Source organism: Scyliorhinus torazame, chromosome 8 (genome assembly GCF_047496885.1).
Source record: "Scyliorhinus torazame isolate Kashiwa2021f chromosome 8, sScyTor2.1, whole genome shotgun sequence".
Taxonomy (NCBI): domain Eukaryota; kingdom Metazoa; phylum Chordata; class Chondrichthyes; order Carcharhiniformes; family Scyliorhinidae; genus Scyliorhinus; species Scyliorhinus torazame.
This window is the reverse complement of record NC_092714.1, coordinates 151,570,950-151,595,357: the sequence shown is the minus strand read 5'-3', so window position 1 is coordinate 151,595,357 and position 24,408 is coordinate 151,570,950. Positions and strand designations below refer to the sequence as shown.

Below are 24,408 nucleotides of genomic sequence, written 5' to 3'. Positions count from 1 at the left end.
TTCACTCAATTTCTTGAATTAAGTTGTCGAGTTTTGGCCAATTGTCCAATCTCATCACTTGTATTTTTTTTAAAAATTTGATGTTGTCATAGTCTGACATCAAAAGCAAGTGGGAATCAAACAAAGTGATCATTTGGCGACTGAAGAGAGCCTCTGCTAGACCCTGGCCAAAGGAAGATTTCAAGAAACGCAAAGCTCTGATCTGTCTCTTGATATTTCATGTGCCAAGGTTTGAGAATCGAGGCCGTAGAACTTTCAATATCTAATTTACAACGATTATCCGATGTCTCATTCTGCAAAAGTGGATCAAGCAAGCTGGAACATATGGTGGATACGATAGCATAATCTTAATATTGCTGGACGAATAGTCCATGGCCTGGACTAATGATCTGGTGAAATCAGTTCAAACCCCACCTCAGCAGTTGAAGAATTCAAATTTAATCTGGAATACAATTCAATTGGTAACCGTCACAATGGCGTTGTTAGATTGTTGTAGAAACCCAACAGGTTTGCTCATGTTCTTTAGGGAAGGAAATGTGCCGCCTTTAACCAGTGTGGACTCCATGTGACTCTAAACCCACAGCAGTGTGGTTGGTTGACACTGCTCTGAAATGACTTTGAGAGCCATTCAGTTGTCAAGAAGACAGCTCACTTTCATCCTCTCGAGGATTATTAAGGATGGCCAATAAATGGTAACTATGAAGGAATAAAAATGTAAGTTACATTTCCTCTTATGGGAATGACTGAGGGAAAAATTATATTTTGAAACACAGACCATATGAACCGGTTTCAGTGAGGTGGCTGATTCCAGCCACATCAGTGGGGTGTTTGCAAGTTGAGAGTTGCAAGTTGGTCAACAAGACAGAAAGACGGCCCATGGAGAACAATGCCAGGAACCCAGCTCATATTGAAAGAGAAGAAAGAGGGTTGAAACTCATTTAGTACACCTCAAATGGGAGGTTATTTGACCCATCGAGTCCGAGCTGACTTATTCGGAGAACAATCCAGCCTCCACCCTATCTTATGTTACTGGATGTTTTTCTATGGTTGATGTGTGCAGACTGGAGGCAGAATTGGGCACTTGAATGTGTGTAGCCAAATGGAAAACAGCATCTGAATGTGCAGGAACTGAAGGAGTAGGAGGAAGCCTCAATGGCAGCACCGACTGGGAATGTGGGTTCAGAATTGCACAAATGAAAAGCGACAGGTTATGAGTGGGAAGCTGAGGAAAGAAAGCAATAGCAGAAACATTGGGCGGGATTCTCCGGCCGAGTTCGCCTGGTAACCGGAGAATCCTGCCCGAGGTCAATGGAGTTCTCCATTGTACGGGGCTCGCCCGTGCTGTCCTTGCGGCGGGCAGGGTGGGAGAATGAGATGTTGTTATTAAGCTTTTTGCTTTTTTTATGACTGATACTTTTAAAGTTTAAATTTTAATATTTTAAACTTATTGTGTTCAGTTTTCAAATAATAATGGGAGATAATATTTAATCCACTCCTCACATCTTTTCATTCAATTAATTGGGCTGGGATGTCACCCATGCCAAGGGTACCTTTGTATCCAAAAGAGAAAGCTCTAAATCTTGAAGAACTGTCAATTAATTCAACTGTGGATTAAACCCCAATAATCAATTTTTAAAGTTCATTCTTGATGTGAACATTGCTGGCAAAGCCAGCATTTGTTGCCCATCCCTAATTGCCCTTGAGTCAATAATGGTGAACACTGTTGAAAAGCTATCTTCTATTTTATTAATAAACATTTTATTGAAGTATTTCTTTGGCATTGTAACAACAACAAAATCAACACTGTACATAACAAGGAAAATATAAACATAGTGCAAATACCACCTCCCTCTCCCACAGGTCCTACCATTGCTTACCCCCCTAATCTACGCTATCCTAATACTAACGATTAATTTTCTGCGAGGAAGTCGACGAATGGTTGCCACCTCCAGGCGAACCCTAACAGAGACCCTCTCATGGCAAACTTAATTTTCTCCAGGCAGAGGAAGCCAGCCGTGTCCGAAAGCCAGGGCTCCGATTTCGGGGGCTTTGAGTCCCTCCATGCTAGCAGCATGCGCCTCCGGGCTACCAGGGAAGCAAAGGCCAGAATGTCCGCCTCTTTCTCCTCCCGGATTCCCGGATCCTGCGACACCCCAAAAATCGCCACCTCTGGACTCATTGCCACCCTCGTGTTTAATACCATGGACATGGCGTCGGCAAACCCCTGCCAAAACCCCCTCAGTTTTGGACATGCCCAAAACATATGGACATGGTTCGCTGGCCCCCCCCGCACACTTCGCACACCTACCCTCCACCGCAAAGAATCTGCTCATCCGGGCCACTGTCATGTGAGCCTGGTGAACGACCTTAAATTGGATCAGGCTGAGCCTGGCACATGTCGCGATCACGTTGACCCTACCCAACGCGTCCGCCCAGAGACCCTCCTCTGTCTCTCCCCCAAGCTCCTCCTCCCACTTTTGCTTCAGCTCCTTGGTCTGCACCTCCTCCAAACCCATAAGCTCTCTATATATATATATATATATATATATATATATATATATATATATGCCCGAGACGCTCCCCTCTCCTATCCATCCTCTAGAGACCACCCTATCCTGAATCCCCCTTAGCGGCAGGAGTGGGAAGGTTGGTACCTGCCTCCGCAAAAAGTCCCGGACCTGTAAATATCGGAATTCATTTCCCCCCACTAATGCAAACTTCTCCTCCAGCGCCCTCATACTCGGGAAGCTTCCTTCTATGAAAAAGTCCCCCATCCTCTCAATCCCCGCTCGCCGCCAAATTCAGAACCTGCCGTCCATTCTCCCCGGGGCAAACTGATGATTATCGCAAATTGGGGACCATACCGATGCCCCCTCTGCTCCCACATGTCTCCTCCACTGCCCCCAGACTCTCAGGGCCGCCACCACCACTGGACTGGTGGAGTACCGCGCCGGCGGGAACGGCAGAGGCGCCGTTACCAACACCTCCATACTTGTGCCCTTACAAGAAGCCGCCTCCATGCGCACCCACGCTGGCCCATCCCCCACCAGCCACCTCCTCACCATGGCTATGTTAGCCGCCCAGTAGTAGTTGATGAAATTCGACAGTGCTAGCCCTCCATCCCCCCCGACACCGCTCGAGCATTGCCCTCTTCACCCGTGGGGACTTGCCCCCCCCCCCCCCACACAAAGCCCACAATAATCTTATTGATCCGCTTAAAAAAGGACCGCGGGATGAAGATGGGGAGGCATTGGAAGACGAATGGGAATCTCGGAAGGACCGTCATTTTTACCATCTGCACTCTGCCCGCCAGAGACAACGGGAGCGCATCCCATCTCCGGAAATCCTCCTTCATCTGATCCACCAACCGGGCCAAGTTCAATTAATGTAGCCTGTCCCAATCCCTCGCCACTTGGATGCCCAGGTACCTGAAACTGCCCCATGCCATTCTGAACGGCAGTTCCCCCAGTCGCCTCTCCTGACCTCTCGCCTGGACCACAAACATCTCGCTCTTCCCCCTATTGAGCTTATACCCTGAAAACCGGCCGAATGCCCCTAAAATTCCCATAATTTCTTCCATCCCCCTCCATTGGGTCTGAGACAAAAGAACTAGAAGCAGGAGTAGGCCATCTGGCCCCTCGAGCCTGCTCCACCATTCAATGAGATCATGGCTGATCTTTTGTGGACTCAGCTCCACTTTCCGGCCCGAACACCATAACCCTTAATCCCTTTATTCTTCAAAAAACTATCTATCTTTATCTTAAAAACATTTAATGAAGGAGTCTCTACTGCTTCACTGGGCAAGGAATTCCATAGATTTACAACCCTTTGTGTGAAGAAGTTCCTCCTAAACTCAGTCCTAAATCTATTTCCCCTTATTTTGAGGCTATGCCCCCTAGTTCTGCTTTCACCCGCCAGTGGAAACAAACTGCCCGCATCTATGCTATCTATTTCCTTCATAATTTCATATGTTTCTATAAGATCCCCCCTCATCCTTCTAAATTCCAACGAGTACAGTCCCAGTCTACTCAACCTCTCCTCGTAATCCAACCCTATCAGCTCTGGGATTTACCTCGTTAATCTCTGCACACCCTCCAGTGCCAGTACGTCCTTTCTCAAGTAAGGAGACCAAAACTGAACACAATACTCCAGGTGTGGCCTCATTAACACCTTATACAATTGCAGCATAACCTCCCTAGTCTTAAACTCCATCCCTCTAGCAATGAAGGAGAAAATTCCATTTGTCTTCTTAATCACCTGTTGCACCTGTAAACCAACTTTTTGCGACTCATGCACTAGTACACCCAGGTCTCTCTGCACAGTGGCATGTTTTAATATTTTATTATTTAGATAATCCCTTTTGCTATTATTCCTACCAAAATGGTAACCTCACATTTGTCAACATTGTATTCCATCTGCCAGACCCTAGCCCATTCACTTAGCCTATCCAAATCCCTCTGCAGACTTCAAGTATCCTCTGCACTTTTTGCTTTACCACTCATCTTAGTGTTGTCTGCAAACTTGGACACATTGTCCTTGGTCCCCAACTCCAAATCATCTATGTAAATTGTGAACAATTGTGGGCCCAACACTGAACCCTGAGGGACACCACTTGCTACTGATTGCCAACCAGAGAAAAACCATTAATCCCCACTCTTTGCTTTCTATTGATTAACCGATCCTCTATCCATGCTACTACTTTCCCCTTAATGCCATGTATCTTTATCTTATGCAGCAACCTTTTGTGTGGCACCTTGTCATAGGTTTTCTGGAAATCCAGATATACCACATCCATTGGCTCCCCGTTATCTACCGCTCTGGTAATGTCCTCAAAAGATTCCACTAAATTTGTTAGGCACGACCTGCCCTTTATGAACCCATGCTGTGTCTGCCCAATGGGACAATTTCCATCCAGATGCCTTGCTATTTCTTCCTTGATGATAGATTCCAGCATCTTCCCTACTACCGAAGTTAAGCTCACTGGCCGAGACAGACAGCAGTAGGCCATCGTATACAGCGAGACTCTGTGCCCCTCCCCCCCCCCCCCCCCCCCCCCCCCGGGGACCAACCCCTTCCAGCCCCTTGAGGCTCTCAGAGCAATTGCCAGTGGCTCTATTGCCAGCGCAGACAGCAGTGGGGAGAGGGGGCATCCCTGTCTTGTCTCCCGGTGCAGCCTGAAATAGTCCGAAGTCGGAAAAGCTATCTTCTATATTTGTCACTGTCTCTGACAGTTCAGTGACTATTATACTGTTTGCAACCTCCTTTACAAAGTATCTTGTGATGCTCATTGGATTAAAGACATTGTATCGAGAGCAAGCTGTGTTAGTATATGCACATGCATGTGCAGCATGCAGCAAAATCAAATATTCAAAAAGCTGATTCTTTGGAAAGTAGATGAGTAATTATCCCAGCAATGTGGTTTTATACATTATTGTTTTCAAAAAAAACTAAGGCTTTTTGCACTCTGCATGTAGTGGCAGTCTCAAGGATGGATTGCGGTCAACTGATTCTACCACAACCAGTCAACAGCTTAGCCTCAGTGTAGGTGATGACAGTACTGGCAGCTGGTCCAACCTGAGTTTTGAAGATGAACATCCAGATGAAACCAGCAGCTTCCTGCACCTCAGTGACAGGTAAACGTCAACTATAAAATTACAGCTCGGGGTTTCATTCCAGTTACACCATTTTAAGTGACATGTACCGTGTGTCTTCTCTGTAATTAACAAGCAGTTTGGAATTCTGAAACATGCGGGGTTTGAACAGTTTGCTTCCAAAGAAATGTTCTTCATGAAACCGGCTGAATTGATCAAATTGCCCTTCATTTCAAGCCCTCCAGTATTGGAGAGTATCGTTCACATCCTGTGTCTTGATTGTTTTTATGCAAACAGACACTATTTGACATTAGTTTTAGCTTCACGGAAAGAACACGTGCAGGGTCTGTAACCTGCTGAATTTGCCCCATGAGATTTAAAGTTGGTGATGCATTCAAAATTGCCAAATCGATTCCTGCTTTCCTGTTACAGATATTTAAACAATCTAATCTGTTTCCCATTTTCCAATGTATTTTGCAATTTTTACAAAGAAAGAAACTTTGTTCAGTGGGAGTTGGAAGGTTTGGAATGATTAAAATGACAGAAGCTTTATTAATTTGAAACCCAAAAGGTTTTGATCAACTTTCAAGCCCATTTTGTTTCATACTTACTGAACTTTTAACATTCTTTGTTCAGGTCCATTTAAGATAAATGGAGATGAACAAAACCAGCTGATTTCACGTTCTTGTCCATTTTGTTTAAAGTGGGGCAGGTAAAGCAATCGTTAGCTGTACTGCGTTAAGCCACTTCCAAAGCACTTTTGTTTTTTATTTTCATAGTGTGGTGACAGCTCTGTAAAGGTGATATTGCGTTGATAGGTGTTTGAGAAGGCAGCATTTTGTCCCCACCTGAGCTGAATGGATATCTCTTTTAACATGCTGTGAGTGGGTTAAATGTTTAAAGGTTACAAATGAAACCTTTTCATTTCACAATTCATACGCATTGAGGATGGGGAGGTAGGCGTGGAGATGACTAAAATGAGTTACTTGTGAGGCTGTATGCCCCCTGCCTATTTTTAGGTAGGTCGTTAGAATAAGGTCACATATCCCCCTCACACCTGTTCTGTCATTCGGTTAGACCGTGGCTGATCTGTATCTTAACTGCATCTACCTACTTTGTTCCATAACACTTAATACCCTTGAGTTTCTCTCCATCCTCCCTATCAGTTCCTCAATCATCATAAATACATTCTTCCTGTATCTGTGTGGGTCTCACCCCCACAACCCAAAGATGTACAGGATAGGTGGATTGGCTATGCTAAATTGCCCTTTAATTGGAAAAATATCAAAAACCTTTGTTCCCATGTTTCAACCTGACCAAGGGAGTAGATGCTTGTGGTATGATTCACCCTGTGGTGGAGTACAGCAGTGTGCCAATCAAAGTAAATGCCTAACATTGATCATTACGATTAATAGGCAATCGTAAGTGTGCAGAGAAATATCTGTACATGATTATGTTCTTTTTTGTGCTAAAAGAAATAGACTACTGTTTTTTTATTCATGACAATGGAAAGCAGTTTAGTTTGGTGATTCAATTTTAAACTATTGCCAAAAATGAGGGCGAGTAGATATTTAAAATATATTAATTACATAACCTTGAAAAGCATTCATGAAATTAATTTTATAAACAAATCAACATAGAAAATTGTTCATGTGTATCTGTTGCACTCATTGTAACAAGTTCCATTAAGTGCATGTTTTCAATCTGTTTAAAATGAAATGGAAAATTAATTTTGTCTCAATATCTTTTTATACTCTCTAAAGAATCGAAGTAGTCAATATTTTTTGTCTAAATGGCATAACGTTAAATCTGTGGTTACTATTTTTAATCCAGCTTAGAAAGACATGCCAGTTCTGTTCCAATTGCTTATTCTATTTTTGGAACTCCCAAGGTTGGTGCAAGAAGTAGGTCATCAAAAGAAAAGGGTTAAAATTGACCCAAAAAATGTAATACAAAACTTACTAAATTTAGCATCAAGGTACCAGAGAAGTGGGTTCAGGAGGCTCATAAAACAGCTGAATTAGGCTATTCGGCCTATTGAGTCTGCTCATCCCCATTCTCCTGCCTTCTCTCCATAACCCCTGATACCCTTATTAATCAAGGCTCAGCAGATGGTGATCAGGATTAGAGTGTTGTAGCTTAATTTTCTCCCTCTATCCATTAGCACTCACTGGGGGGGGGGGGGTTGCCCATTTTTTCTCTTTAGGTGGCAAAATTAGCCAGAGCTATCTGTCTGCTCTTAAAAACAATTCCAAAGATCTGTTTTTGAATTCTTAGCACAGAAGAGAGCTACTGAATTGCATGCGGGTTCAGGATCAACAACCTGAAATGTACCATCTCTGTTCTCTGGTAGCTGTATGTGTGTAGTTTGACCAAGCAATGGTGATGGGAGAGGGAGTGTGAAATTATCGTCAGTTACTCAATGTCCACTGCCTTTCTTTTCCTTTCTGGCAGTAATGGCAACAGCAGTAGCTGGAGCAGTCTGGGGTTAGAAGGTGATGTATATGAGGAGAATATATCCTTTCCACCATCCGACAGGTTGGTCTAGTCTAGGATTTATTAAAATTGTTTGGAGTTAGGAAGTTTCATTGATTGCATGAGAGCATGGCTTTGGATGTGAAGCACTTAAGTTGCATGTGTGTACGATGAAAGGCCTTTAAACATATCTGTAAAATACAAATAACCCCCAAAGAAATCATTGCTTTCTTTCTCATTGCTTGTGCTCATTTGATTATTTGAAGAATCTTATGGTATTTTGCACATTCTGATTTCTCATTTAGCTTACTTCTCATGGTATTTCATATTTAATGGCTCGACGTTCAATTAGCACATTATAATATACACCATGCAGGAATGATAATTGTGTATTGTTGATAAAGAGAAATTTTCACTCATCAGGATAGCTCGCAAGAAAGTACGAATAGTAATGTTGGAACAACAATTTGTACTGCATGAGAAGAGAGTGCTGATCGGTTGGCAACTGGACCGATTGGTAGAGGCATGGCCATGGACTCGAGACCTAGTGTCCAACTTTATATGTGATTCCGCAATTGTGATTCTTCGCACTTAACAATCCTGTTTGTGCGAAGAGTTATACGGAGAACCAATTTAAGATTGTCAGTTGGGTTTGCAGTGTGATTCACTTGGATATGCTAAAAGCCACGTATATTCACACACAGGGCCCAGCCCTTTGGAGACAGAAGAAGCACGTCCATATTTTGTGCCCTATTCAACTTAACACAAGCTTGGGCAACAGTCATGCCCTGGTCCATTGCCTTGATCAATCAGCTCGGCCTGCCCAGTTTGAATTTAAACAAAGGGCAGTTTACTGTTCCATGCTGCATTCTCCATGATAACACCTCCACAAATCAAATTCCACTTGCCGACTAATAAGCACTCTCATACAATATAAATTGTTGTTCCCCTTAATACTGTTGGCGTTTCTTGTGAGTTATCCTGAAGACAGAAGAGAGAACACTTAGTTAGCATGTCATTTTTCAGCATGTCATGTCATTTTCAGCATGTCATTGGGCAGCACGGTAGCATTGTGGATAGCACAATTGCTTCACAGCTCCAGGGTCCCAGGTTCGATTCCGGCTTGGGTCACTATCTGTGCGGAGTCTGCACATCCTCCCCGTGTGTGTGTGTGTTTCCTCCGGGTGCTCCGGTTTCCTCCCACAGTCCAAAGATGTGCAGGTGAGGTGGATTGGCCATGATAAATTGCCCTTAGTGTCCAAAATTGCCCTTAGTGTTGGGTGGGGTTACTGGGTTATGGGGATAGGGTGGAGGTGTTGACCTTGGGTAGGGTGCTCTTTCCAAGAGCCGGTGCAGACTCGATGGGCCGAATGGCCTCCTTCTGCACTGTAAATTCTATGAATTCTTGTACTACCAAATAACAACTTGAATAGATTATACTAAATTGGATTTATTCACAACAAGCCTGCACTCTGGCTGGGTACCTAGGGCAAACGATCCAAGACTAGACTATAAACTAGTCTCTGACCCCAGGGAGAGCCCAAGGTGGGTGAAATTACTGAGATAGGATGCAGAGAAAATTCCCTTTCAAACATCCTGCTTTCAGAGTATTGTAGTATACTGAACAAGAATGATAATGTGCAGTGATCTGCCATTTTCTTGTGTCATTCCTTACGCAGGGTTTTTGCATTCGCATTTGTGAAATATTTTACATTCCTTCATGGAGTCATTTACTGTGATTGAGAAATCCAAAAAATAATATTTGTTGCAAGAGTAACAACCAAAATGAACATTTCTGTGATGCCTTCAGGCTAAATATTCAAAACAAGGTGGCACTGATAATCCATAATGGTCACACTGTTTTATCTGAATCACAGGCAAATATTCCCCGCCTTACTTCCTCCCTCAGCAGATTTCCTTGACATTGAATTTTTAAAGTTCCCAAGTTGGAAGTCACATGGTGGTTCCCCTCTGGATTTAAGCACCATCTCTTTTATCTGGGGAATATACTTTGAATGCAGCCCTAGTCAATGTATTTAAAAGTCTTCGGCTGGCTATGTGACATGAATCCATATAATCTAATGCATTAAAGCACAAAACCGTTTGAATTTGGTGCATTGTTATAAATTGGTAATAATTTTGCACTTACCAATAAACGGCCAGCTCTCGCCTTTCATCTTGCTGACAACTGCCCACAGTTGTTGTGGGCTTTGCTGGGTAGATTAACTCTAATTCAATGTCTTCCTAATGCGGAGCCTCTGTCGCTAATCTGTGTCAACTGTGATTTGGACAAGGGATGATGTGATGTTTCGACCAATCGGATTGAAGATTCTTGACTGAGCCATACAGAGTTCGAGGCAAGAAATATAAATTGGATTTAGAGTGAGGTAAAAGAGACAGTTTTATAAAAAAAAAAAGATTTTTAAATCTCCCACAGTAATTTTCTTCTGAAGGGATGGATTCCACATTTATAAAGTCAATTTTTGAGGGTCAGAGAGGATGTGCAGTAGTTTTTTAAAATTTGAATATATATTTTGAGAGACACAGATTTACAGGACTCTTAAGTCTTGAGAAGTGAATCTATGGAAGTTGCAGGAGGTGAAAAGTAATTCTAGACTATATAGTTAAGTAATTTCTCCAGAATTGTTTAACCTGTGGTTCTTTGTGCACGCACAGCTCTGAAAAGTAATTGTGTGAGGCTTTGGACCCGGCACCTGCCTTGCTAGAATCAAATATGGGTCACAGCAAAGGCTGCAGACATCAGATACTGTTAACTGTGGAATAGCATGAGAAGTATTCAGATTCTAATTGCTTGCTAGTTGGAATGCATGTGTGTGTTCAGCTTTTTCACGGATTTTTAATATTCAGCAATTAGTTTTACCTCTCATTTATTTTTAATTCTGAGCACTGTTTGCACTATTTCAAAGTGACCACTGAGTGGGAGTGAGCACTAAATGGCCAATTTCTTTCCTGCGAATATAGCGATAATAGTGAAGACAAAGAAGAAGAGGTGCAAGAAGATTCTGAGGGTACAGTATGAAGTTACATTTTTGTCCCAAAATATTGCTGCTAGCCAAGTACCAGAGAAAATCTTAACAAGACTGAGATGTGTGCAAACCTTACAGAGGCCATCCACCTAGATCAAAGGCATCGATTAAATACCTAGCATTAGCAGCTCTTCGATGTAAACCACACACAACATATTTATCACAGACTCTTCAAGCACAGAAGGAAGCCATTGAGTCCATCCTGCAGCTTTGAAAGAACTATCCAATTGGTCTCGCTGTTTCTTCGCAACCCTGCAAATATTTTTCTTTTCACTTAAATAAGGCGCATGGTTGCAAGCCAGAGCCAAATTGAATAGTACCATGTTTGTTAACACAACAAACAAAATCTTTATTTCAAAGAGAACTAAGAATTTCGAGATGATGGAATTGGTCAATCAGAGCTTTCCTTCCTGATTTGGTGTCCATCCCAGAATACATGTGGATAACTGTCTAGAAAAACCACACAAAGGAAGCTGACTCCTCAGGGACATTACTGATGCCAGTGCATGTTGTCAGATGAAACTAATATTCTCTTACTTGGTAAGGTAATGAAAGATTCCTCTTATCTCTTACTCAGGATAAGGCATTCAGTCCGATTGAGGAGGTATACAAAGCACTCTTTATTTTTTTTAAATGTATTTAATACAAAATTAAATCGGAAAAAACTTGACCGTACATTGGAAAAAGTGAAAGCAAAAAACTTCAAGATAAAAGTGACTCCAGATTTACAAAATAAAAGTCATTTCAACAAAAGGCCTTTCTAAAAGTAATTTTCACGAATGCTTCAAGAATCTTGGAAGGCTAAAATTCTTCTCTCTAATCAATCATACGCATCACATTCTTAAGGGAATCGTTATCCGGGTTCAGCCCCTTACTAACTTTCATTGGTTCTAATTCTCAGCTGAGACCCCTTGATTCGTTCAGGAAAGTGTCAGTTACTTAACAGGATATTGGTTAATTCGACATTAATCAATTACTCTAAAGTAATTGTACTTCCCACAGCTCTTGTCCCACGTTCAAACTCCCTCTCAGTTATGAGATTGTTTTAAATTCGTTGAATGTACCCTCCTATCGCTTTCCCACAGTACATCTTTTGCAACATTTGAGACAGTCACGATTCAAAATTTTAGCCAATTTTATAACTTAATCATATTTCTACAAATTCAATAATTTTCAAGAAGCATTTTATTTTGCAGTATATTTTAGCTAATATTTTAAAGGACCCCCTCTATAATTTCTATTGCATATTTTTTTTTTTTTAAATATTTTTATTCTCCTTTTTCACATTTTCTCCCACATTTACACCCATCAACAATAATCAGCAAGATATGTCAATCCCCATAATAACAACGATCCCATCCCCCCACCAACCCCCAAACCTCAGCCCACATGTTTACATAAACAAATGACAAAAAGAAATCGGGGATTACCCATAGTCACCCTTAATCTACACAGCTACTACCCCAACTAATGTTCGATGTTATCCAGTTCTTGAAAGTGCATAATAAATAGTGCCCATGACTTGTAGAACCCCTCCAAGCTTCCCCTCAGTTCGAACTTAACCTTCTCAAGGGTCAAGTATTCCAACAGGACCCCTGCCACGCCAGGGCACTGGGTGGAGAGGCTGCTCTCCATCCCAGCAGGATCCGCCTTCGAGCGATCAATGAGGCGAAGGCTATGATATCTGCCTCCGTTCCCGTTTCCAACCCTGGCTGGTCCGACACCCCGAATATGGCCTCCTGGGGACCCGGGTCCAGTTTCACACGCACCACCTTGGAAATTACCCGAAACACCCCCTTCCAGTACTCCCCTAGCTTTGGACAGGACCAAAACATATGAACGTGATTCGCAGCCCCCCCCCCGCAACGCTCACACACATCCTCTACTCCTTCAAAAAATCGGCTCATCCTCGCCCTCGTGAGGTGCGCTCTATATACCACCTTCAGCTGTATCAGCCCCAACCTCGCACATGAGGTGGAGGCATTCACTCTCCGGAGCACCTCACACCAGACCCCCTCCTCTATAACCTCTCCCAGCTCTTCCTCCCACTTTGCTTTGGTCCCTTCCAGTGGTGCCTTATCCTCTTCCAGAATAGCTCCATACACCGCTGACACTGCCCCCTTCTCCAGTCCCCTTGTCGTCAACACCTCCTCCAGCAATGTGGAGGCCGGTTCCTCTGGGAAGCTCTGTATCTCCTTCCTGGCAAAATCCCGAACCTGCATGTACCTAAACCCTTCTCCCTGCTCTAGCCCATACTTCGCTTCCAGCTCCCTCAATCCTGCGAACCGACCCCGAAGAAACAAATCTTTTAGCGTCTTAATCCCCTTCTCTTCCCATTTCCGAAAACTTCCATCCCACCTCCCTGGCTCAAATCTGTGGTTCCCCCGAATCGGCATTTCCCTTGACCCTAAACCCAACCCGAAGTGTTGGCGAAACTGCCTCCAGATTTTCAATGAAGCTATTATTACCGGACTCGCTGAATATTTCCCCGGAGCTATCGGGAGCGGCGCTGTTGCAAGTGCCTTCAGCCCCGACCCCCTGCACAAACTCTCCTCCATTCTGACCCACTGAGAATCCGACCCTCTGACCCAGCTCCGCACTTTCTCCACATTCGCCGCCCAGTAGTAGTACAACAAGTTCGGGAGACGCAAACCCCCTGCCTGCCTTCCCCTCTGTAGCAGCACCTTTCTCACTCTGGCCACCTTCCCTCCCCATATGAATGAGGTAATCCTTCCCTCAATCTCCCTGAAAAAAGTCTTTGGCAGGAAAATCGGTAGGCATTGAAAAATAAACAGGAATCGCGGCAACACATTCATTTTAACCGCCTGTACCCGACCTGCCAGTGACAGAGGAAGGCCGTCCCACCTTGCCAGATCGGATTTCACTCTCCCCACCAAACTAGTGATGTTGTACCTACGAAGCCTCCCCCACTCCCGGGCAACCTGCACCCCCAGATACCTAAAATGAGTCCCTGCTCTACGGAATGGCAGCCCCCCCCACCCCCGGCCGAGACACCACAAAGTACTCACTCTTGTCCAGGTTCAACTTGTACCCCGAGAAAGACCCAAATACCCGCAGTAGCTCCAATATTCCTCCTATCGACGCACTCGGCTCCGACACATAAAGCAGCAAGTCGGCAGCATATAAGGACACCCTAATCTCTATCCCCCCCCCCGCACTATTCCTTTCCATGCTCCCGAACTTCTCAATGCGATGGCCAACGACTCAATCGCAAGTGCAAACAGCAGGGGGGGCATAGGACATCCCTGTCTAGTCCCACGGTGGAGGGAGAAATATCTCAAGCTGATATTATTTGTGCGGACACTCGCCTTCAGTTCCTTATATAATAGCTTTACCCAGTTCACAAACCTTGGTCCAATCCCAAACCGCTCCAGCACTGCCATCAGGTACCCCCATTCTACCCGATCAAACGCCTTCTCGGCGTCCAATGCCACAAGTACCTCTGTTTCCTTTCTTTCCGCCGGTGTCATAACAACGTTCAAAACCCTCCTAATGTTCGAAAACAGCTACCTCCCTTTCACGAACCCCGTCTGATCCTCCCCTATTACCTTCGGAAGGCACTCCTCCAGCCTACCCGCCAGTACATTCGCCAACACTTTTACGTCCACATTCAGAAGTGATATGGGCCGATACGACCCACACTCCGTCGGATCCTTATCTTTTTTTAGTAACAGGGAAATCGATGCCTGCCCCAAGGTTTGCGGCAACACCCCTTCCCTATCGCCTCCTCAAACATTCCCACCATCAGGGGTGCCAACCTATCCTTAAATTTTTTATAATATTCCACCGGAAACGCATCCGGCCCTGCCACCTTCCCCGACTGCATCCTCCCAATCGCATCCTTTATCTCCTGCTCCACTATTGCTCCTTCTAATGTAGCCCTGTCCCCCTCCCCTAGCCTCGGGTACTCCAACCCATCGAGAAATTCCTGCATCTCACGGTCTCCTCCGAGTGGCTCTGACTTGTACAACCTCTCATAAAACTCCTCAAAAACCTTGTTAATCAGCACTCTCATGTTCCACGTGATTATCCTTACTGGGGGTCCCTCACCCCCCCCCACCTTTCTTATCCACCATCACCATACCACCGGGCCCTGCCCCATAAGCCTGACCCGCCCCTGTCCATTGTTAACATCGAACCCCTTCCCCCCCCCCCCCCTCCCAAGAACCCCCCCTACAAAAACATCCCCCAACGTCCCTCCCTCCACCCCCTCTTGTTCGCCTCGTAGGCCCATTGAAGCCTGCTACAAAAACATCCTCCAACGTCCGCAGTCCTCCTCTCACCTCACCCCCGTTCACTAACTGACTCTAGTTAGCTAGCGCGGGTGGCTCCCCCCCGCCAATACCTCTCGCCCCCTTCCGCCCAGTCCCAGAGAAAGAAACACCAAAACAAACCCAACAATCCAACCCCTACAATTCACTAACATAACATTTAACCGTCGCATCACAGAACGCCATTAACTTGAACTCTGCAACAATGCAAAGAGAAGTAAATTTCAAATTTCAATACAAATCAGTAAAAAGAAAGTTGTAACATTTGTACATTTTCCAGCCGCTCAAACACAGTCCACAGTCTTTCTTCCAGTTCCGCTCTTCACGTCTGTCCCAAGCCTTCTGCCCTCAACAACGCCTCAGCTGCCTCCGCTGTCTCAAAATGAAAGTCTTTGGCTTTATATGTTACTCTCAACTTCGCCGGGTACACCACACCAAATTGCACCCCCTTCTTGTACAAAGCCGATGCCTTCACTCGCCCAAACGCCGCTCGTCTTTTTGCCAACTCCACCGTCCAGTCCTGGTAGATCCGAACCGCAGTACCATCCCACAGCACCTCACGCTTCTGCTTCGCCCAGCTTAATACTTTCTCCTTCATGCAAAACTTATGGAAGCAGATAATTACTGCCCTTGGCGGCTCGTTCACTTTGGGCTTCGGCCTTAATGACCGATGAGCTCGGTCTAGCTCGTACAGGGTGGGGTTCTCACCCTCCCCCATCAGCTCCGCCAACTTCTTAGCGAAGTATTGCGTTGGCCTTGGGCCCTCTGTCCCTTCGGGCAAGCCCACAATTCTCAAATTGTGCCGCCTTGAGCGGTTTTCCAAGTCTTCCAGCTTTGCTCGGAGCCCTCTGTTAACCTCCACCACCCTCCGCAGCTCGTCTCCCATCGAGGTGACCTGGTCGCTGTGTCGTGTCACGGCCTCCTCCACCTCCTTCATCTTCTCGCCCTGCTCTCTCACTTCGGCCGATGCCTTTGCCACCTCCACCCTGATCGGGCCGATTGCCTCCTCCAACAATGACCTCACCACGACCACCATCTCTTTCCTCAGGATCTCCATGTGCCTCACCAAACATTTTTCCAGCTCCACCACCACCACCTCGGTCATCTTCTCCACCGTAAGTAGTGCGGTCCCGCCTTGCAGTTTGGCTTCCGCCATCCTGTCAACACTTTTGCTTTTGCTCGTCTTCTCCTTCGGCGGCGAACCTGCGTTTCCTCCTTTCTTTGACGCTGCTTTTCGCATCTTTTAGCGGCTTATTGTTTTTTATCTTCTTTCCTTTCTCCTCTCTCCCCCTTCACCCTCCTGCCCTTCATCAATCTGACATTCTTCTTTTTTGAGAAAAAAAAACTTTTACCAAACTTCCATGAATCTTCTTTCTTTCTCCTCTACATTCACCTGGGACCAGGCTTCAAACCTTCTTCTTCCTAGGTGGGAGCCATCCAACGTGGAGCACCCTCCCTACATGGCGCTCGGGCCTGCCGCCACGACCTCCTCGTAGCTCCGCCCCCGCTGCTCCGACCTGCCGGGCCCTCCGCCTCCGCCGCCCGACACCCGCGCGGGGTTCTTCGACAGTTTTTAAACCGACCCCGCTGGCTGCTCGTGGCGGCCCCAAAGGCTGACGATAGTCGGGGAGTGCGTGGGGTCTCGGGGATTTCCCCGAAATCGCCGCGAATCGCGGCCACCGGCGAGAGCTCTTTTTTTTGCGGCCGCCCTGCTCGCCCACCCCACCGGAAGCCAATTTCTATTGCATATTTAGTTATATTTTTAAATCTCAATTGCCATTCAACAGTGCACCAATTGACTCTTTGCAGATGTTTTGTTAATTACTGTTGATCTAACCATGCCCCATCTTGTCAGGCACCCTTCGAAGTTCTGGCCTTCAAATTTAGGCAGTCACCACAACATGGTGCCTTTGTTTTCATAGGATTTACAGAGGCTGTACAGCGCAGAAATAGGCCTTTTGGCCCATCCATCTCATGTCAGTGTTTATGCTCCACTTGAACCTCCTCCCGTCTTTTTTTAACCAAATCCAGCAGTGTTCCTGCTTTTCCCTTCTCCCTCATACACTTGTCTGGCTTTCCCTTGAATATTTCTGGACGATTCTCTTCAACCATTCCCTGTATTAGCGAGTTCCACATTCTCCCCACTCTCTGGGTGGAGATGTTTCCTATGAATTCCCTATTGGATTTCTTGGTGACCATCTCATATGGATGGCCTCTAGGTATGTCCTTTCCCGCAAGAGGAAACATTCTCACTCTTAGATTACCCCTCGGCCTTCTGTTTTCAAGACAAAAGAGACCCAGTCTGATAAATCCCTTTTTGAAATGAAAGTCCATGGATATCTAGTATCATCACTACCTGATATATCCTCGATTGGCATTGAATATTGAGATATCTGCTGCTAATCACTATCAGAATTGTAGTTGGACCTTCATGGCGACAAACCAATACCAGAATTATTTACCATTTTGTACCATTCTATCCGTTACCCTGGGCCACATTTCGCCCACTGCTGCAGTAAGGGAGATGGCCCAATGCTGTCAATACCTTTAACTCCCAGAGAGGGATCTGCACAATTACTAAACGGTTCATCAGTAACTCGGAGCAAGACCAGCTTGCTAATGTCATTTTCCAGCCTGTCTCTAACCTTCCGTGGCAAACCAGGGCATATGATTTTGATACTGATGTGTCCTGCCAATCTGACATCAGTTTGGAATATAATAATAATCTTTACTAGTGTCACAAGTAAGCTTACATTAACACTGCAATGAAGTAACTGTGAAAATCCCTTAGTCGCCATACTCCGTAACCTGTTTGTACCACTGAGGGAGAATCCAGAATGTCTAATTCACCTAACAGCACATCTTTCGGGACTTGTGGGAGGAAACTGGAGCACCCGGAGGAAACTCACGCAAACACGGGGAGCATGTGCAGACTCCGCACAGTGACCCAAGCCGGTAATCGAACCCGGGACCCTGGTGCTGTGAAGAAACTGTGCTACCATTGCCACCCTTTATACCCTAAGTTTTGAGATTGGCCAGTTGCATATTCGGTGGTTATTAGTAATTTCATTGCAGTGTTAATGTAAGCCTATTTGTGACAATAATAAAGATTATGATTATGCGATAGTTTATGATGGACCAAGTGGCCTCTTTCTGTGCTATAAACTTTGTTATTCTATAATACCATAAATACATCCTGATCCTACCACCAGACAGATGGATCTTTACCTCATTGGCACACCAGCGTTGCCTATTGAAGTCCCAATTTCCAGAATTTGGACACTTGTCCCAGAATTTCCAACACATTTAGTTGGATGCAGTATGTGCCTGAAATGTTGATGTGTGTCCAGTGCCTGGAGTTTTGTGCCGACAATAGGATGTCACATCTTACCACTAAAGTCTCCCAAGATCTGAGTGCAAATTCTCCTTCTATGTTACCAAATCACACGCTGTCTTGCTCCAACTGCTGACTACCTCATAGCAGTAGGAATCGGTGCATGATCTGTGGCCCAGGAATCTTGCTCCACCCACTGACTTGGCTGCATTTTGGGAAGTGGGGATGGAGGGAACTGTTGAAGCCATCAACTGGTCCATCAGGCAATTTCAGGCTTAGCGTGAGACCTCAAACAAACTCAATACATGAGTTACCCTCCGCCCTCGTGAGATTCATTTCATTAATTGCCCACTTTGTGCTCCCTTGTCCCTCTCGAGCCATCTGCTGGGAATCCACTCCAACACTGAACAAGCAGTTATAAGTGATACCTCCATTCAACAGCCCTCTGTACAGCAGTTTTCTGATCTGCCCAGACAAAGTTGTAGAAACACAGGAAGCGCGAAGAGGCCATTGAGCCCGTCAAACGTGTTCACTATTCAGTAGCTGATCTTCCACTTGGCCTGATCTTTTCACTTAACCATCCAGAATCTGGCGATTATATCTGATTTGCTCATTGCTCTCTCCTCTGAAATAGCTCTCTGATTTGTCCATTCACCTCTCCTGTATACAGTAATTCTACTTAATTTGTCCTTCCCCTTCCTCGGTTTGCAGTAATTCCATCTAACTTGTCCATTCTGATCTTCCTTTTCTGGGCTGAACAACTCCAAAGAGTTTTCGCTACTTTGGCACTGATATTCTGATTAATAGGTTGGATGTGCCTGTCTCGCTTTTGTGTCGACAGTGACCTTTCCAACTGAAAGTGAGAGATGAACTGTCTTTCATGCTCTTGGCTGTGACAACAGACTATCTCCACAGACTATATTCTTTTCTCAGTGAAATTGAATGATATCAGTGAAGAGGTTATATAATGGAGGTAAAATGCTAATGTACAGATGAATATCTTGACAATTTGTATTTTTTTTTTTTTGGAGTATGAACAAGGTCAGCATGTATTACTCATCTCTAATTTCCCTTACAAAGGTGATCATAAGCTATCTTTTGAGAAGACGTCCGGTGGCGGTCTTGTAGGTGTAAGTTGCACATTGGGTAGCTCCTGCTCGAGGCTCTGGTTATTGGAATTTAATGCCCGGTGCAGGAAGACTTAGAAAAAAGTTGCTGGGAAGAAAGGGGCGAGCGATGGTTCGATGGTGAGTGAACAGGTCAGCCCGGCAGCAGGAAAGATGGAGGAGGCTGGATCGCTGGGTGGGGCTGCACCCTTCACGGTGGAGACTCTGACCAAGGTGATGGCTGGAGAATTTGAGAGGTAGTTCGCCAAGCACATGGAGGTGATGCAAAAGGAGGTGGTGGCTGCGATGAAGGAACTGATGGAGGAGATGCTGGCCCCAGTAAAGGCGGCGGTGTGAAGGCGTCGACTGAGGTGCGGGAGCAAACCGAGAAGTTGAAGGGTCTGTCGCAACATAGTGACCAGTTCACCTCGATGGGTGAGGAGCTGTGGAGGGTGGTGGAGGCCAACAAGGGACTCGGAGCCCAGGTGGAGGATCTGGAGAACAGGTCGAGGAGGCAGAATTTGAGAATTGTGGGCCTGCCTGGGGGGCTGGAGGGCCCGAGGCCGACTGAGTACTTCACAAAAATGTTGGTGGAGTTGTTGGCGGAGGGGGAAGAAACCTTCCAGTATGAGCTGGACAGGGCTCATCGGTCGCTCAGGCCCAAGCCAAAGGTAAATGGCCAAATGTGGTCAAAATTTGTTTCCACAAGTTCCATGTGAAGGAGAAGGCCCTGAGTTGGGCGAAGCAAAGGCGTGAGATGAAGTTGGAAGGAACTGGTATTCGTATATACCAGGTCTGAAGTGTGGAGCTGGCAAGAAGGTGGGTGGCGTTCAGTCGGGTGAAGGCGGCACTCTTCAGCAACGGTGTGACATTTGGCGTGGTCTACCCAGCGAAGCTGAGGGTGACCTATAACTCAAGGGACTTCAACTTTGAGACGGTGAAGGCATGTATGAAGGCCGAAGAACTGGGGTTTAAATAAGAGATGGGACTGGGGTTTGGTTTTGACTGAAGGGAGGGGTTAAATGTTTTGTACAGACTTTTCTCTTGTTTCATGATTATTTGTTCTGTTTTGGGGGGGGGAACAGTTGAGGGTTTGGTTTTTGGATTGGTTGATGGGGAAGGGTGGTTACCTTTGGTATGGGCTACAGTGGGTATGAGGATATTGGGCTTTGGGGTTATGGCGGTTTTCTGCGGCGCAGTTTTTGTGCACTAGTTATGTTTGAGTGCCTTTGTTTGCAGGGACTGGGAGGAGGGGGGCTTGGGCAGTGGCCTTCACACTGGCAAGCGGAGGTTGGCTAGTGAATGGGAGTGTGGTGGGGGAGGGGCCACAGTCATTGGAACCAGGTCGAACAGGTTTCGATGGGCCTGTGAGGTGTGAAAGGTGAGGAAAGGAACTTGATATTGGGAGAGGTGTTTTCAAGAGGAGGAAGTTGATGGGGGGGATTTTGGGAGGGGGGGGGGGGGCGGGGAGAGGGGTTCGTCAGCAACAAAGGGACTGCGGCAGGTCAGGCCCGATCGGCAAGGTCCGGGGTTACGAAGTTGGCGGATAGGAGGGGATGTAGGAGGGTGGTGAGAGGCCCCCGGTCAGAATAGTAACATGGAATGTGAGGGGTTGGGGGGACCAGTGAAGAGGTCGAGGGTTTTTACACATTGAAGGAACTTGAAAGCCGATGTGACGCAGCAGGAGACCCATCTGAGGGTGAGGCTCAGGAAGGGTTGGGTGAGTCAGGTTTTCCATTCTGGGTTTGATAGTAGGGCTTGGGGCGTAGCGGTATTGGCAGGCAAGAGGGTGCGGTTTCAGATGGAGAAGGTGGTGGCGGACCAGGGGGCAGGTACCTGATATTGATGGGGTCGTCAGAGGGGAGGTTGGTGGCGCTGGTGAGCGTTATATGGCCCCAACTGAGACGGTGCGGGGGTTTGTGAAGAGGGTGCTGGGTGCCATTCCAGATTTGGATAACCACAAATTAATAGTGGGGGGCTGGGGGGGTTTTGAATATGGTGCAAGAGCCAAAGGTGGATAGGTCTCAACCACACTGGCTGGACTCATGAGAGAGATGGGAGGAGTGGATCCGTGGGAACGTGAGTATTCATTTTTCTCCCGGTACATAAAGTAATATTCGAGAATAGACATTTTCATGGTGGGGAAGGCGTTATTGGCCGGGGTCAAAAGGTCGGAGTATTCAGCGATATTGATTTCTGACCATGCACAGCATTGGGTGGATGTGGTTCTGGAGAAGGAAATGGCACAAAGGCCGGGGTAGAGAATGGACGTGGGGTTGTTAGTGGATCGGACTTTTTGTAATAAGATTGGGAAGGTAATCAAAGAATATGTGTGCTTCAATTGCATGGGGTATGTTTCGCCAGTAGGTGGTTTGGGAGGCTCTGAAGGCAATGGTGAAAGGGAAGGTGATTTCATTCAAGGCTAAGTTGGACAAGAAGGGGAGAGAGGAGCACCAAAAATTGATAGAGGAGATGCTGGAGGTGGATAGGAGGTACGCGGGCAACCTGGACCTGGCCCTCTTGGCCAAAGGAAGGAGCTTCGGGAGAAGTTCGGCCAGTTGTCCAAAGGGAAAGCCGTGTGCCAATTGAGAAGTATGAGGGAGGTGGTCTATGAGCATGGGGAGAAGGCAGGGAGTATGTTGGCCTGCCAGCTCTGGAGGGAGACGCGACGAGGGAGATAGTTCAGGTGCGGGATAAGATGGAGAAGTTGGTGGTGGCCCCGGAGCAGATCAATAAAGTATTTGAAGAGTTCTATGAGACATTATATGGGTCAGGGCCACCGGGAGAGGAGCGAGAGATGAGCAAGTTCCTGGACGAGTTGGAGTACCCGAGGTTGGGTGAAGTGGATAGAGCAGGCTTGGAGGGGCCAGTAGGGGAGCAGGAGGTGATTAGAAGGACGCAGGCAGGTAAGGCAGCAGAACCTGATGGGTTCCCAGTGGCATACTATAAGAAATTTAAAGATAAGTTGGCGCCGCTGATGGTGGGAATGTTCGAGGATGCGATAGGCAAGGGTGTCTTGCCACAGACGATGGGGCAGGCTTTGAATTCCCTGCTGTTAAAGAAGGATAAGGACCTGGTGGAGTGTAGGTCGTATAGGCCCAGCTCCCTATTGAAAGTAGATGCCAAGATTTTGACTGCAAGGCTGGAGCGTGGTTCCCGAAGGTGATAGGAAAGGATCAGACTGGGTTTGTGAAGGGAACGCAGCTGTTTTCGAATGTGAGGAGGTTGCTAAATGTGATCCTGTCTCTGGCGGAGGGAAAGGAGACAGAGTGGTGGTGGCAGCGGCACTGGACGCAGCGAAGGCGTTTGATCGGGTAGAGTGGGGTTATTTGATGGTGGCATTGGAGAGATTTGTAATTAGTGCATTAATAATATGAATTCCGAGTACTTTGCTCTGCACTGGGGTACAAGGCAGGGGGTCCAGTGTCCCCCCCCCTGTTGTTTGCACTGGCTATAGAGCCTTTGGCCATCGTGCTCAGAAGCTTGGGGTTGTGGAAGGGAATATCGAGGGGGGTTGTGGAGCACAGTGTATCCTTATATGCCGATGATCTGGTGTTCTACATCCTGGAACCGAGCATGTCGGTCGGGAGTATAATGGAGCTGCTTCAAAGATTCAGGACGTTCTCGGGGTATAAATTGAAGGTAAGCAAGAACAACCATTTCAGGGTCTCCCAGCCGGGAGTGGGGCGGGGGGGGGGCATTTTGTCTGGCGGCAACCCATTTTAGGTACTTGGAGGTGCAGGTGGCTAGGGACTGGGGTGGGCTCGGAAGGTATAATTTTACTAGTTTGGTGCAAGATGGGACAACCTCCCTCTGTCGTTGGGCTGGGTGCAGGCAGTTAAAATGAATGTGTTACCGAGATTTTCGTTCCTATTCCGGTGCCTATCCGTCTTTTTACCAAAATCCTTCTTCAAGGGGGTGGACAAATTGATCTTGTTTATTTTTGGGGGGTGGGAAGGTGGCCAGGATGAGGAGGGTGGTCTTGCAAAGGGGGCGACAGGTGGAGGGGCTAGATGTCCCAATCTTACTGTACTACGATTGAGCAGTGAATGTGGAGAAGTGCGGGGCTGGAACAAGGAGGGGGAGACCCCAATGGGTTAAGTTGGACGGGGGCTCGTGTAGGGGGTGGGGCTGCGGGCGCTGACAACTGCGCCGCTCCCGGTGGCTCCAGAAAAGTACTCGGTGAGTTAGCCGTGGTCGCCACTTTGGAGACCTGGAGGCAGTTTAGGCAGCATTTTAAGCTTGGGGTCGCTGAGTAGGGGGAATCATGGATTCGAGTCGGGGGTATCGATGCGAGGTTTCGGTGATGGGACGAGAGGGGGCATCAAGGAAATGATGGACTTGTTCTTTGGGGGGGGGGGGGGGGGGCGTTGGAGAGGGGGGTTGTTTCAGTGATCTATGGGGGGATCCTGGAGGAGGACAGGGTGTCTATAGAGGGGATTATGGCAAAGTTGAAGGAGGAGCTGGGGGAGGTGTTGGAAGAGGGATTGTGGTACGAGGGACTGTGGACGGTGAATGCCTCAACCTCATTTGTGAGGCTGGGACTGATACAGTTGAAAGTCA

At 46.6% G+C, this 24,408-nt stretch overlaps 1 protein-coding gene across 4 annotated transcripts in view; it reads left to right on the top strand.

The window, feature by feature from the left end:
- Positions 1-24,408, top strand: part of akap11 (A kinase (PRKA) anchor protein 11) — a 134,421-nt gene that overhangs the window by 100,789 nt on the left and 9,224 nt on the right. For 3 of the 4 annotated variants that reach the window (XM_072514374.1, XM_072514372.1, XM_072514373.1), the window contains 3 exons: positions 5,475-5,633; positions 8,046-8,129; positions 11,049-11,095. In XM_072514374.1, the coding sequence (XP_072370475.1) occupies positions 5,475-5,633; positions 8,046-8,129; positions 11,049-11,095 (290 nt within the window). The remainder of the gene's footprint in view (positions 1-5,474; positions 5,634-8,045; positions 8,130-11,048; positions 11,096-24,408) is intronic. The other variant, XM_072514375.1, reaches the window with a different exon arrangement.